At 54.6% G+C, this 12,794-nt stretch overlaps 2 protein-coding genes across 5 annotated transcripts in view; one reads left to right on the top strand and one right to left on the bottom strand.

The window, feature by feature from the left end:
• Positions 1 to 2,228, bottom strand: part of ACO2 (aconitase 2) — a 41,550-nt gene extending 39,322 nt beyond the window's left edge. The window contains exon 1 of the mRNA XM_002721389.6: positions 2,164 to 2,228. Within this exon, the coding sequence (XP_002721435.4) occupies positions 2,164 to 2,199 (36 nt within the window). The 5' untranslated portion in view covers positions 2,200 to 2,228. The remainder of the gene's footprint in view (positions 1 to 2,163) is intronic.
• Positions 2,229 to 2,710: 482 nt separating this feature from the next.
• On the top strand, positions 2,711 to 11,987 carry PHF5A (PHD finger protein 5A). Of its 4 annotated transcripts, none has more exons than XM_002721390.6 (4): positions 2,711 to 2,791; positions 3,172 to 3,195; positions 3,572 to 3,738; positions 11,400 to 11,987. In XM_002721390.6, the coding sequence occupies exons 1-4, from the start codon at positions 2,740 to 2,742 to the stop codon at positions 11,487 to 11,489; spliced, it is 333 nt and encodes a 110-aa protein (XP_002721436.1). In that variant the 5' UTR covers positions 2,711 to 2,739; the 3' UTR covers positions 11,490 to 11,987. The 4 variants fall into 4 exon arrangements, with proteins under 4 accessions (XP_002721436.1, XP_089165138.1, XP_089165140.1 ...); XM_089309012.1 differs by lacking the exon at positions 11,400 to 11,987 and adding an exon at positions 7,152 to 7,376; XM_089309014.1 differs by lacking the exon at positions 3,172 to 3,195.
• The last annotated feature ends 807 nt before the right edge of the window (positions 11,988 to 12,794 follow it).

Genomic DNA, 12,794 nt, shown 5'->3' with positions numbered 1-12,794 from the left:
CCTTGTCCAGCCGCTGGGACACAAGGCTCTCTGGAGAATATATCAAAACACAGCGGAAGGGGCGGGCACTGTGGCACAGTGTCAGCGGGCCAAGCTGCCGCTTGAGACTCCCACATTCCACATCACGGTCTGGTTTGAGTCCTGGCTCCTCCGATTCTGATCCAGTTTCCTGCTCACAGGCCTGGGAGGCAGAAATGACGGCCTGAGCACGTGGGTCCCTGCCACCCATGTGGGAGACCCAGTTGGAGTTCTTGGCTCCTGGCTTCAGCCTGGCCCAGTCCTGGCCATTGCAGCCATTTGGGGAGTGAACCAGCAGCTGGAGGATTTCTTTGTCTCTACCTCTCTCTCTCTCTTTGTAACTCTGCCTTCAAATAAATAAAGATTAAAAAAAAAAAAGATTGGAACACATGATGGCCACAAATACATTCTACTTGCTCATCACTCTGCAACAGTCCACGTACTCGGTAAACATTTGTTTAACGGTGATAAGCCCCATGTGATAACTGGGATTCAGGAAATAATCTGCTCAAGGTCACAGGGTCAGGGCGAACACAAATTACAGTCCAGATCACTTTTCAGTTCAAAAATGCAATATTATTCCTTTCTTCCAAGCTTAACAAACCAGGTATCCTATCAAGTAACTGCCTGAGGGCCGGCACTGCAGTGCCAACATCCCACATTTGAGAGCCGGTTTGAATCCCAGGTGCCCTGCCTCCCACCCATCCCCTCCTACTGAACGCTGGAAGGCAGAAGACAGCCCAGGACCTGGGCCCTGCCACCCATTTGGGAGACCAGGATGGGGTTCCTGGCTCTTGGCTTCTGGCTTCAGCCTGGCCCAGACCTAGTTGGGAAGTGAACCAATGGGTGGAAGCTCGCTCTCCTGTCTCGTTCTGTTGCTTTTTTGAATAAATAATATACATCTTTTTTAAAAAAAATCACGAGTAAATAAATCTTAAAAAAAAAATCTTGACTCCATTAGATCAAACTGTTTCTACATCAATAACCTGGAGAGACAATTCAGTTCAGACCTCTCGCCTCTGCTCAGAATTTGAGACCAAAAGTATTCTGGAATAAATGATTTTCCTGAAGCCATATGGTTTAGAACTCCAGCGGTGCGATGAAAAGTAACACAATGTGAGGGTACGCATTCAACTTCTTTATTGATTCTACCAAGTTGTGCTGTTTGATCCAAAGACTCACAAAGCTGATGGCTAAAAGTTTAACAGAAAATGTCTACAGACACTTGCTTTCTTAACTTTTATTAACGAAACACACATTTTGACATTGAACTTTTGAATACGTCAAGTTAGGAGTGAGAGGCCATCTGGCAGACACAGCCTTCCGGACGGCTCCCAACAGAGCCCTCAAGGTCAGACTGCTCGGTCCCCTTAGCTGTCTATCTAGGACTTGAAAAGCAACTAATTCTGAGCTCAGACGCGCCATTCTGTAGTCTGGCAAGTGCAAATAAGCGCACCGCAGCTCGGTGAGAGCAGGCTGACCAGCAGCAGAGGGGCGGCTTCCCCCAGCCATCAGGCGAGCCGATCAACCCACTTCGGTCTCACCGGGTGAGTATACGAAGCGACCAGCATACAGCAGCCCTGCAGTCTGCTGAGAAGCTGACTACGCGCTACCTCCGGCAGCCGGAAAAGCCCCTCGAATTCGCGGCTGCACGATCGGGAGGGTCCCCAGAAATGGATTAAGGGACTAGCGCTTCCTCTCCAGCCTCGAAGCCCGGCAACCGCGGACGCACTCGGCTCGCAGGCCCCCGCTGCGGAGCGGGGAGCGAGGGCGGCGGGCGCTGGGCCTAGAGCGCTCAACAACCACGGCGCCCCCCAAGTCACCTTGCCCTCACCTTGAGAAACGGGAAGTCACCCCACGGGAGCGAGGGCTGCCGTCCTCGGAAAGGGGGGAAAGGTGTCTCTACTCTGCACCGGCCGCCACTCACTGGGCCCACGCTGCCTAGCGGGCAGGGAGGGACTGACGGCCCGGGGACGCCTTGACCTAGGGCACTGGGGGAGCGGGCACCGACTTACGCCCGCAACCCGGACGGGCACGCGAAGTCAGCCCGAAGACGCGCCCGCCTCGCCTTGCCTCGCCCACTGCCGCGGGCATAGCAGGAGGCACCCCGCCCCTGTGAACCCACAGGGCCCTGAGCTCTCTCACCTGCAGCCGGGTCACCAGTAGGCTGTAAGGCGCCATTTTGTGCACTGACAAAGATGAGGTCGCGTGAAAGTGACGTGCCACCGGGCTCATTTATAGCCTACGGCCAGGGGCGTGGCCTGAAGAGCGACACGTCATGGTGGAGGCGGGGCTTCCCTAGGGGGCGCCAAAGTGCTGCCAGCGCAGTGGGAGGAGCTCAGGGATGAGAAACGGACACGTGAAAGGAAGATATGCCTGAAAGTACGTACGGATACGGTAAACTAAAAACCGAAATAAAAAACTTGCATAATTAAACACCGCGAACAAAGATGTTATATCCAAGAGCAGATTTAGGTTATCTCTGCCATCCAAGTCTGGGAGGCTTTTTTTTTTTTACTTTAAGACTTACATGAACCTACCAGGACCTGGCCTCCCGCAGCTCCAGAAACTCTCGCGAGAGCGAGCGAGACTCGGTGCAGCTTGTACTTGCTGATGGAAGCCTCGACGACCAATCACGGCGACCTGGAGGCAGGAACAAGAGCGGGGTAAAGGGCGGACGGAAGTTCCCGGAGCTTCCGGTGGCAAGCTAGGGTCGGGGCTATGGCCAAACATCATCCGGACTTGATCTTCTGCCGCAAGCAGGCCGGTGTAGGTGAGACAGCGCCTTGCCCTCGGCTGCCTGGATAGGGGGGTTGTTCGAGCGGGGGGCCCGGGGACTTCCACTCCATCCTTAGGATACTGCCTCAGGGCAGCCCCGTTTCCCGCCTCGGCGGTCGCGGGTATCGTAGGAGCGTGCCAGTGCGTGGCCTGTGCTGTGGCCCGCCGGGGGCGCACGTGCTGGGAGTCGGATCAGGCGGCCAGGGGCCGGGGCCGGGGCCGGGCGCCGGGCGCTTCGCTTCAGATCCAAGTCCGTAGTGAGACAAGGGCCATCCCGCGGGGCTCTGCTGTCCTCGCCCCCGCCCCGACGCCCAGCCCCAGGAGCTCCTCTTGATCAAAGCCTTCGCTCTAACGCTGTTTGCGTTTCTCTTGCAGCCATCGGAAGACTGTGTGAGAAATGTGAGTGGAACACGCCTTCCGCCCCCCACCACCCAGGGTTCCCGTGGCCGCCGGGGGGCTTCGGGGAGATGTGCCTGGGGGCGCGCGAACGCCGAACGCCAGGCTGCTGCCGGGGCCCCTCCGCCTTCCCGCATGCTTGGGGGAAATCTGTGGGCTCTGGAGGGGAGGGTCCCAGAGCCGTGGGGACCCGCCCCTTGCACACACTCAGCTCCTGGCCTCCCTGGTGCGGCTCTCGGGCCCTGACAGGTGTTCGTTGACCGCTTTTTATTGCTGTTAGTATTATTATTATTACCTGTGGAGGAGATGGAAGTGGATGCCGGCGTAGACGGAGGCCGAGGTACGCAGCAGGGAGCGTGACTCGGGTCTCTGCTTGCAGGTGACGGCAAGTGTGTGATCTGTGACTCCTACGTGCGTCCCTGCACCCTGGTGCGCATCTGTGACGAATGCAACTACGGCTCCTACCAGGGGCGCTGCGTGATCTGCGGCGGCCCCGGGGTCTCCGACGCCTACTACTGCAAGGAGTGCACCATCCAGGAGAAGGACGTGAGTGTCTGGGCTGTGCTCTGAGCCTCCCAAGGCTTGGCTGCCCACAGCGGTCTCCTCTGGCCGGTGGAGGGTCCTGTGTTCAGCTGGCCGCCCAGGTTGTAATGGCTTCACGTTCCCTGAGCCAGGCTGGGTGTGGTCCGCGAAAGGGCAGCTATTCTGGACCAAAGACAGAAGTGCAACAGGAGCAAGTCCTTGTGGACACCAGCAGTTTGGGAGCGCCGTCCCTCCTGGCTTTGGTGTCTGATTACTCACGCAGACGCAGCCTCCTGCACTTGCTAAGTCCTAGCACAGCGCGTGGTGTGCATTAGCTGCTCGGTGTTTTCCTTGGATCGAGCATGGCTGTTGGCTGATGTGATAGCAGCATTGACATGGAGGCAGTTCAAGTTGGCTTTTTGTTGCTTAAGGAATACGACTTTTTTTTTTTTAAGGCAGAATGACAGGGAGAGTGATCTTCCATCTGCTGGTTCACTCCCCAGATGCATGCAACAGCTGGTGCTGGGCCAGGCAGAAGCCAGGGACTTGAAACTCCCTCTGGGCCTCCCACATCGGTGACAGGCACCCAGGTACTGGGGCTGTTGCTGCTTTCCCAGGCGCACTAACAGGGAGCTGGGTCAGAAGTGGAGCAGCCAGCTAGCCGGCGCCGCGGCTCACTAGGCTAATCCTCCGCCTAGCGGCGCCGGCACACCGGGTTCTAGTCCCCGTCGGGGCGCCGGATTCTGTCCAGGTTGCCCCTCTTCCAGGCCAGCTCTCTGCTGTGGCCAGGGAGTGCAGTGGAGGATGGCCCAAGTGCTTGGGCCCTGCACCCCATGGGAGACCAGGAAAAGCACCTGGCTCCTGGCTCCTGCCATCGGATCAGTGCGGTGCGCCGGCCGCGGCAGCCATTGGAGGGTGAACCAACGGCAAAGGAAGACCTTTCTCTCTGTCTCTCTCACTGTCCACTCTGCCTGTCCAAAAAAAAAAAAAAAAAAAAGAAGTGGAGCAGCCAGGATATGAACCTGCGCTCCGGTATGGGATAGCAGTGTTGTAAGCCTTAATGCACTGTGCCCATGGGATGGTTCAAGTTGATTTCAGCTTTAAGTCGCTAAGGAATGAATGCTGGGGCCAGTGCTGTGGTATAGCCAGTAAAGCTGCCACCTGCGGAGCTGCATCCCGTATGGGTGCTGGTTCGATTTGGCTGCTCCACTTCCAATCCAGCTCCCTGCTAATGTGCCTGGAAAAGCAGTGGAGGATGGCCCAGGTGCTTGGGCCCCTGCACCCACATGGGAGACCTGGAAGCAGCTCCCGGCTCCTGGCTTCGGACCAGCCCAGCTCCGGCCATTTGGGAAGTGAACAAGCAGATGAAATATTTCTGTCTCTCTCTAACTCGGACTTTAAATAATTATATACATGGGTGTGTGTGTATGAGTGGATGCTGTGTTGGTTTCATATTGCAGAATTGATTGCACATCTGCCTCAGACATTTGTCCCTTGACATTATGTAGTGGCAGTAGTGAGGTATTTGACTCACTGAGCCAGATGCCAGGGAAAGGCCTTGTGGATCGGCGCCAAGGGCAAGTTCTGTCCTTTATATTTAGAATAGTACTGGCAACAGGGCTCTTACTGATACAGACCCACGAATCTGCTTCTTCTCAAGACGAAGGCAGTGGGGATTGTGCGGCAGATTGAGCTGCTGCTTGGATGCCCACATTCCATATCAGAACACCATTTGCAGTCCTGACTGCTCCACTTTTAAATAAACAAACAAAAATCATTATTCACTTATTTGAAAGTCAGAGTTAGAGAGATCTTCCACCCAGTGGTTCACTCCCCAGATGGCCAAAATGGACAGGGCTGAGCCAGGCCAGAGCCAGGAGTTTCATCCTGGTCTCCCATGGGGGTGGCAGGGGCACAAGCACCTGGGCCATCTCCCGCTGCTTTCCCAGGCCATTAGCAGGGACGCTGGATTGGAAGTGGTCCAGGACGCCAGCACTGCGGGTGGCAGCTTTACCTGCTACACCACAGCACCAGCCCCCAAGATCCTTCCTTGCACCATCAGATCATGTGTTGCTTATGGAGATGAGAAGGGCTGTAAGTAGAGTGTCAGACTCTGTTTCAGTTGGTGATTTGCACATTTTCCTGCCCTCGACCTTGATTTGCATTTACCTTTGACTTTCAAATCATGTTCCTCTTTCTAAAAATGAGGTTGTAGTCTGCCAGCTGGATTATACTGCTTTAGAGAACGGATCTTGATTTGATTTGTGTATTTGTTTCTCTTTTTCACTGGTTTTGTGTGTGTGTGTGTGTGTGTGTGTGTGTGTGACAGGCAGAGTGGACAGTGAGAGAGACAGAGAGACAGAGAGAAAGGTCTTCCTTTTGCCGTTGGTTCACCCTCCAATGGCCGCCGCGGCCGGCGCGCTGCAGCCAGCGCACCGCTCTGATCCGATGGCAGGAGCCAGGTGCTCATCCTGGTCTCCCATGGGGTGCAGGGCCCAAGCACTTGGGCCATCCTCCACTGCACTCCCGGGCCACAGCAGAGAGCTGGCCTGGAAGAGGGGCAACCGGGACAGAATCCGGTGCCCCGACCGGGACTAGAACCCGGTGTGCCGGTGCCGCAAGCCGGAGGATTAGCCTAGTGAGCCACGGCGCCGGCCTGTTTTTGTTTTTTTGTTTTTTGTTTTTTTTTTTGTTTGTTTGTTTTGTTTTGTTTTAAGATCTATTTATTTTCATTTGAAAGTCAGAGTTACACAAACAGAAGGAGAAGCAGACAGAGAGAGGTCTTCCGTCCACTGGCTCATTCCTCAACTGGCCGCAACAGCTGGAGCTGGGCTGATCTGATGCCAGGAGCTTCTTCCAGATCTCCCATGTGGGAGCAGGGGCCCAAGCACTTGGGCTATTTTCCACTGCTTTCCCAGGCCACAGCAGAGAGCTGGATTGGAAGTGGAGCAGCCAGGTCTCGAACCGGTGCCCATATGGGATGCCGGCACTGCAGTAGTGGCTTTACCTGCTACGCCACAGCACCAACCCCGATTCCCTGGTTCTTGCTACCGTGCCTGAGAGGTAGTGTGACCGCAGTATACATGGGTTGGTGCTGGCCCTATAAATTATCCATAGGAGTCCCCTTCCGGGGTGTCTGGTACCTGGTGTTTGGTAATTACAGTCTATAAGCAGTGAAATCATGGTAAGGTGAACAATGAGAAGAGTACAGACAGTTCTTACACTAGCTAGAGTGCATTTAAGGACATTTTCTTGAGCTTTTGCAAGGGTATAACTGGAGTTCTTGTCTGGCATGGGATTGCAACTAGAGAATGCGTAATAGAGGTTCAGTGCTGTCTGGCCGCTCTGCACGTGACAGGCGACCTGATCCCCTGGCTGCCCGGGCCTCACTGCCCCCAGGATCCCGGCGTCACTCCTTACTTTGCATTACCTGGCAGTGTCCTGAGGCTGAGATGGGCCTGGCTCACGTTGACTTCGCACCGTTTCCGGGGAACACGAGCAGTCCAGTGACACGATGCAGCCTCTCAGCCTTCCCGATCCTCGTGGAGATCAGTGCCTGTGCAGAAACCTTCCTGCAAGCAGAGCGGCCCCTTTATTGTTCTCTTGCAGCCTGCATAATTTATAAGGTGATCAGGCCAGTAAGCTAAGCTGGGTGCTCTCATTTATAGTTTTTCAAAGCCACTGGAATAAGCAGGCGTCGAGCACAGCGGCTGTGCGTGTTGCTGCCAGGTTCTCGCTGGCAGTGCCTTGCGGGGCAGCGCCACGTCGGTCCCCTGACCCGTGATTCCTGCACTCCTTGAGCTTCTCATTTCCCTCACTCCTTCCAACCAGAAAATGAGGAAAGGAGCAGTAACGGGACGGAACTCGTGCGGCGTGTAGTGCCCGTGAGAAAGCTGAGGCTTAGCGAGGTTCGAGAACTTGCTCCAGGGTCACAGGCCCAGGAAGCTGCGATCTGGGATCAGAACCTAGGTCTGTTTGACTCCGTATGTCTCAACCATTTTTCATTATTGCCCACTTAAACTTTTCAGAAACTTCTTTTTTCTTGGAGAGAGACAGAGAGCTCCCATCTGCTGTTCACTCCCCAAATGCCTGCAGGGACCAGTCCTCAGCCAAGATCAAGGCCAGGAACCAGGAACTCAATCCAGGTCTCTTCCATGGCTGTCCAGGGCCCAGTCACTTCAGCCCTTACTGCTACCTCTCAGGGTCTGCATTAGCAAAAAGCTGGAGCCGGGCATGGAACCCAGGGATGCAAGTCTCGTAACCAGCATTTTAATCTGAATGTCTGCCCCTGAATTTTACTTATTTTTTTTTTAAGATTTATTTATTTATTTGAAAGTCAGAGTTACACAGAGGGGAGAGGCAGAGAGAGAGAGATCTTCCATCCGATGGTTCACTCCCCAGTTGGCCGCAATGGCGGGAACTGCGCCAGTCCAAAGCCAGGAACCAGAAGCTTCTTCCGGGTCTCCCACGTGGGTGCAGGGGCCCAAGTATTTGGACCATCTTCTACTGCTTTCCCAGGCCACAGCAGAGAGCCAGATCAGAAGAGGAGCAGCTGGGACTAGAACCGGCACCCATTTGGGATGCTGGACCTTCAGGCCAGGGCGTCAACCCACAGTGCCAGCCCCGTCTGAATTTTACTTTAAACTGATTAAATTGTCTCTCTGGCACAGAGGGGCGGGGTGAGCTTCAGATGGCCAATCACCGTAACCTCCAAGATGTTCTGGCCCCTTTGTGGGCAGCGTCGTCCCGGTGGAAGATGCCTGGTCTCGCTCAGAGCAGTGAGCCCTGACCATCTCCTGGGGCCTTCCCTGCTTGCTGCTGCACCTGTGTGTACTCCTGTTACGTGGAAAGCAGGGCACTCCAGTGCAAAAGATCACTTGAAAATTTTCAAAGTTAACTCACAGACTTGCCATTCTTTTCAACTTCCTGAGCCATAAGTAAAGACTTGGGGACACAGGCCACCCCCGCTCGGTCACAGTCTCCTTTAGTCTTCTCAGCTCTTCTGCGGAGGCTCTGGCCCTCAGCGACTGGCTGCTGACCGGCCCTGAGCGGGTGTCCGCAGGACGTCGTAACGGCCCCGCTGCCCCGCAGCCGTGACGGCAGCATCTCCAGCGTTGGCGGCATTCACCCATGTCTGTTCACGACCAAGTCCACGATTTATCAAGGTTGACATCTGGGCAGACACTCTGGCTCCTCTGTTTTTTTCTGAAGATTCATTTATTGGTTGGTTGGTTGTTTGAAACAGGGAGGGAGAGACAGATCTTCCATCCACTGGTTTTATTTCTGTTTCTGTTTCTGTGGTTGGAATGGCCTTTTGGTTACCACACGAAATGAAGCCGAGCAGGGGATATGACAGCTGCCCCTGGGGAGGCATCCGCAGACTTGCTCACTGCCCTCCCCTCCACTGGTTTACTCCCCAAGTGGCCAGGACCCAGGGACTTGGGCCATCTTCACTGCTTACCCAGCTGGATTAGCAGGGAGCTGGACTGGGAGTGGAACATCCAAGATTCCAAATGTGTCATGTAGGAGCGCTGCAGGCTGAGTGCTAGACGGTGGTGATGGCTCAACTAGTGGAGTCCCTGCTACCCACGTGGGAGACCTGAATTCCTGGCTTTGGGTCAGCCCTGGCTTTTGCAGTCGTTTGGGGCATGAACTAGTAGATGGGAGTATTCTCTGTCTCTTCCTCCCAAATTAAAACAAGGGGCCAGTGCCTGCAGTGCCGGTATCGCTTATCAGTACTGGCTCAAGTCCCAGCTGCTTCACTTCCGACCCAGCTCTCTGCCATGGCCTGGAGAGGCAGCAGAAGACTGGCCAAGTCCTTGGGCCCTGCACCCCTGTGGGAGACCGGGAAGAAGCTCCTGGCTCCTGGCTTCAGATCAGCGCAGCTCTCACCATTACAGCCACTTGGGGAATGAACCAGCAGGTGGAAGACTCTGTGTAACTCTGACTTTAAAATAAATATATAAATAAATAACCGAAAAAACAAGTGTTCAGCACCAGAGCCCGCTACCTTAGCTTAAGCTCAGTAAGAATGGGAAATGGGTCCATCACTTGGTGCCTCCCAGGAATCTCGACTTTGCAGACGACCTGATGCAGTTCTCGTGCGGCACGCGAGGAGGCTGAGTCCACAGCCGCGCAGATCAGCACACAGCTCAGGCTGCGCGGTCTCACAGCACCTCTGGGACGAAGAGCACGGTCATGTCACCTGCCCAGGTCAGGGGAGACAGCAGGTTCCTCGTTTGCACAAGGACGTTGGTGACACATTACAGAGCTTATTTGAGTTTACCTACAGCCCACTGAAGGGCTGGCTCCCTCGGTACACCAGGCTCGATAGGACTAGTGTGGCATGTGCCGCAGGTGTTCTGAAATACCCCTCCGTGCTACTGTGGGCTCTGTGCATTCTTCAGAGGTTTTTGTGGAGCGTTGATGCCAATCCCCAGAAGAAAAAATCGGCTAAATTAAAAATGAGGTCGCTGGGGCCAGCATTCTGGCACAGTGGATAGACCTGCCTCCCGCGAGGCCGGCTGCCCCACTTCCAATCCAGCTGCCTGCTGATGCTCCTGGGAAGGCAGCAAGACCCACAGGAAGCTCCTGGCACAGCCGCAGCCATTGTGGCCACTGGGGTGCGAACCAGCGGATAGATGATGAGTCTTGGGGCCGGTGCTGTGGTGTGGTGGGTAAAGTTGCTGACTGCAGTGCTGGCATCCCATATGGGCACTGGTTCGAGTCCCGGCTGCTCCACTTCCGATCCAGCTCTCTGCTATGGCCTGGGAAAGCAGTAGAAAATGATCCAAGTCCTTGGGCCCCTGCCCCACGTGGGATACCCAGAAGAAGCTCCTGGCTCCTGGGTTCGGATCAGTACAGCTCCGACCATTGCAGCCAACTAGGGAGTGAACTAGTGGATGAAAGACCTCTCTCTCTGTCTCTCTCTCTCTCTCTCTCTCTCTCTCTCTGCCTCTCCTCTCTGTAACTATGACTTTCAAATAAATAAATAAATCTTAAATAAAGTCTTAAAAGATAGTGCTGTTGATCTGTTTTGCTTGTTTTTCCTAAGGTTTATTTATTTATTTGAAAGGCAGAGTTACAAAAAGGGAGAAAGAGAGATCTTCTATCCAGGAGCCAGAAACTCCATCCGGGTCTCCCACTTGGGTACTAGGGCCCAAGTACTTAGGCTGTCTGCTGCTTTCCCAGACACGGTTCCTGTGGGATGCCAGTGTTGTAGGCAGCAGCTCGACCTGCTGTGCCACAACGCCACTGCCAGCACTGGTTGATCTGAACCTCCCGTCTGAAGGAGATAGATGCAAAGCCATTTATTGCCCTCTGGATGATCGAGGAGGTGCTTAGCTTTTGTTCTTCCTTAAGTGTGTGCCTCTTTTTTGTTTTTAATTAATTTATTTATTTGAAAGGCAAAGGGACAGAAAAAGATCTTCCATCTGACAGTTAACTCCCCACAGTGTCCCTGACAGCCAGTGCAGGACCAGGCTGAAGCAAGGAGCCAGAACTCCATCCATATATCCCACATAGGTGACAGGAGCCATTTATCTGAGCATAGCAGGAAGCTGGATCCAAAGCAGAGTGGCAGGGATGTGGGACGCGGACATCTCAGGTGCCACTTAACTGGCTGTGCCAAAACACCTGCCCCTGAAATCTCGGAAACTTAACCGCTTCTTCGTTCTGTTTTGCAGAGAGATGGTTGCCCCAAGATTGTCAATTTGGGGAGCTCTAAGACAGATCTCTTCTATGAACGCAAAAAATACGGCTTTAAGAAGAGGTGATTGGTGGGTGTCTCCTTCCTTCCCCCACCAAGCTGCCACGGCTGCCAGAAAAGACACCTACGACCCAGCAGAAGGGAGCCCAGCCCGGAGCGTCCACCACCTTGCCGCTCTCCCTCTCCCTCGCCCGGGGTGGGGTGGACGGAAAGGGTTCTTCACAGCCTCCTGGCTGGCTTAGGAGGGAAGAGGTGATCATGAATTCAAGAAGGGCCCTGTTCCCCACGCGGATGTGTTCTGTCTGCACCGAGAGCTACACGGGCCTGGACCATTTCAGCCTCCTGTCTGAGCGCTGACCACAAGCGCCCCATGGTGAAAAGCCTGGGCCCGCAGCAGCTCTAAAGGCGGGTGTCCACGTGGCCCTCGGCAGGCGCGGCGCGCACGGCCGTGCTGGGTGCTGCGTCTGGCAGTGCCTGCAGGTGGTGCGGGCTTCATGTTTTCTTAGAAGTTGGAAACCCTTCCTGTTGCTGTTACATCAATAAAGTTGGTGTTTCTTTTCTGGTATTCAGTCACCTTCAGCCTTTAACTTCTTTAAAATTTGTCTCCTGGGGCTGGTGTTGGGGCCGGTGTTGTGGTGTAACAGGTTCAGCCGCCATCTGCAACACCAGCATCCCATATGGGTGCCAGTCCGAGTCTCAGCTGCTCCACTTTCTCTTTTTTTTTTTTTTTTTTTTAAGATTATTTATTTATTTGACAGGTAGAGTTACAGACAGTGAGAGGGAGAGACAGACAGAAAGGTCTTCCTTCTGTTGGTTCACCCCCCAAATGGCCGCTACGGCCGGAGCTACGCCGATCCGAAGCCAGGAGCCAGGTGCTTATCCTGGTCTCCCATGCAGGTGCAGGGCCCAAGGACTTGGGCCATCCTCCACTGCACTCCCGGGCCACAGCAGAGAGCTGGCCTGGAAGAGGAGCAGCCGGGACTAGAATCCGGTGCCCATATGGGATTCTGGCGCCGCAGGCGGAGGATTAGCCAAGTGAGCCACGGCGCCTGCCCTCTCTCTCTCTCTTTTTTTTTTTTTTTTTAAGATTTATTTAGTTTAAAGGCAGAAGCAGAAAGAGAAGTCTTCCATCTGCTGGTTCACTCCCCAGATGGCTGCAACGGCTGGAGCTGTGCCAGGAGCCAGGAGCAGAATTCTTCCAGGTCTCCCACATGGGCACAGGGGCCCAAGCACTTCAGCCATCTTCCATGGCTTTCCCAGGCCATAGCAGAGAGCTGGGTTGGAAGTAGAGTAGCTGGGACTTGAACCAGTGCTCATATGGGATGCTGGCTCTGCAGACCAGGGCTTTAACCCACTGTGCTGGTCCCATCCA

This window comes from Oryctolagus cuniculus, chromosome 11 (genome assembly GCF_051225735.1).
Source record: "Oryctolagus cuniculus isolate XC-2025 breed Fujian yellow rabbit chromosome 11, ASM5122573v1, whole genome shotgun sequence".
NCBI classification, from domain to species: domain Eukaryota; kingdom Metazoa; phylum Chordata; class Mammalia; order Lagomorpha; family Leporidae; genus Oryctolagus; species Oryctolagus cuniculus.
Note: the sequence above shows the minus strand (reverse complement) of the source record. Positions and strands in the feature narration are given on the sequence as shown.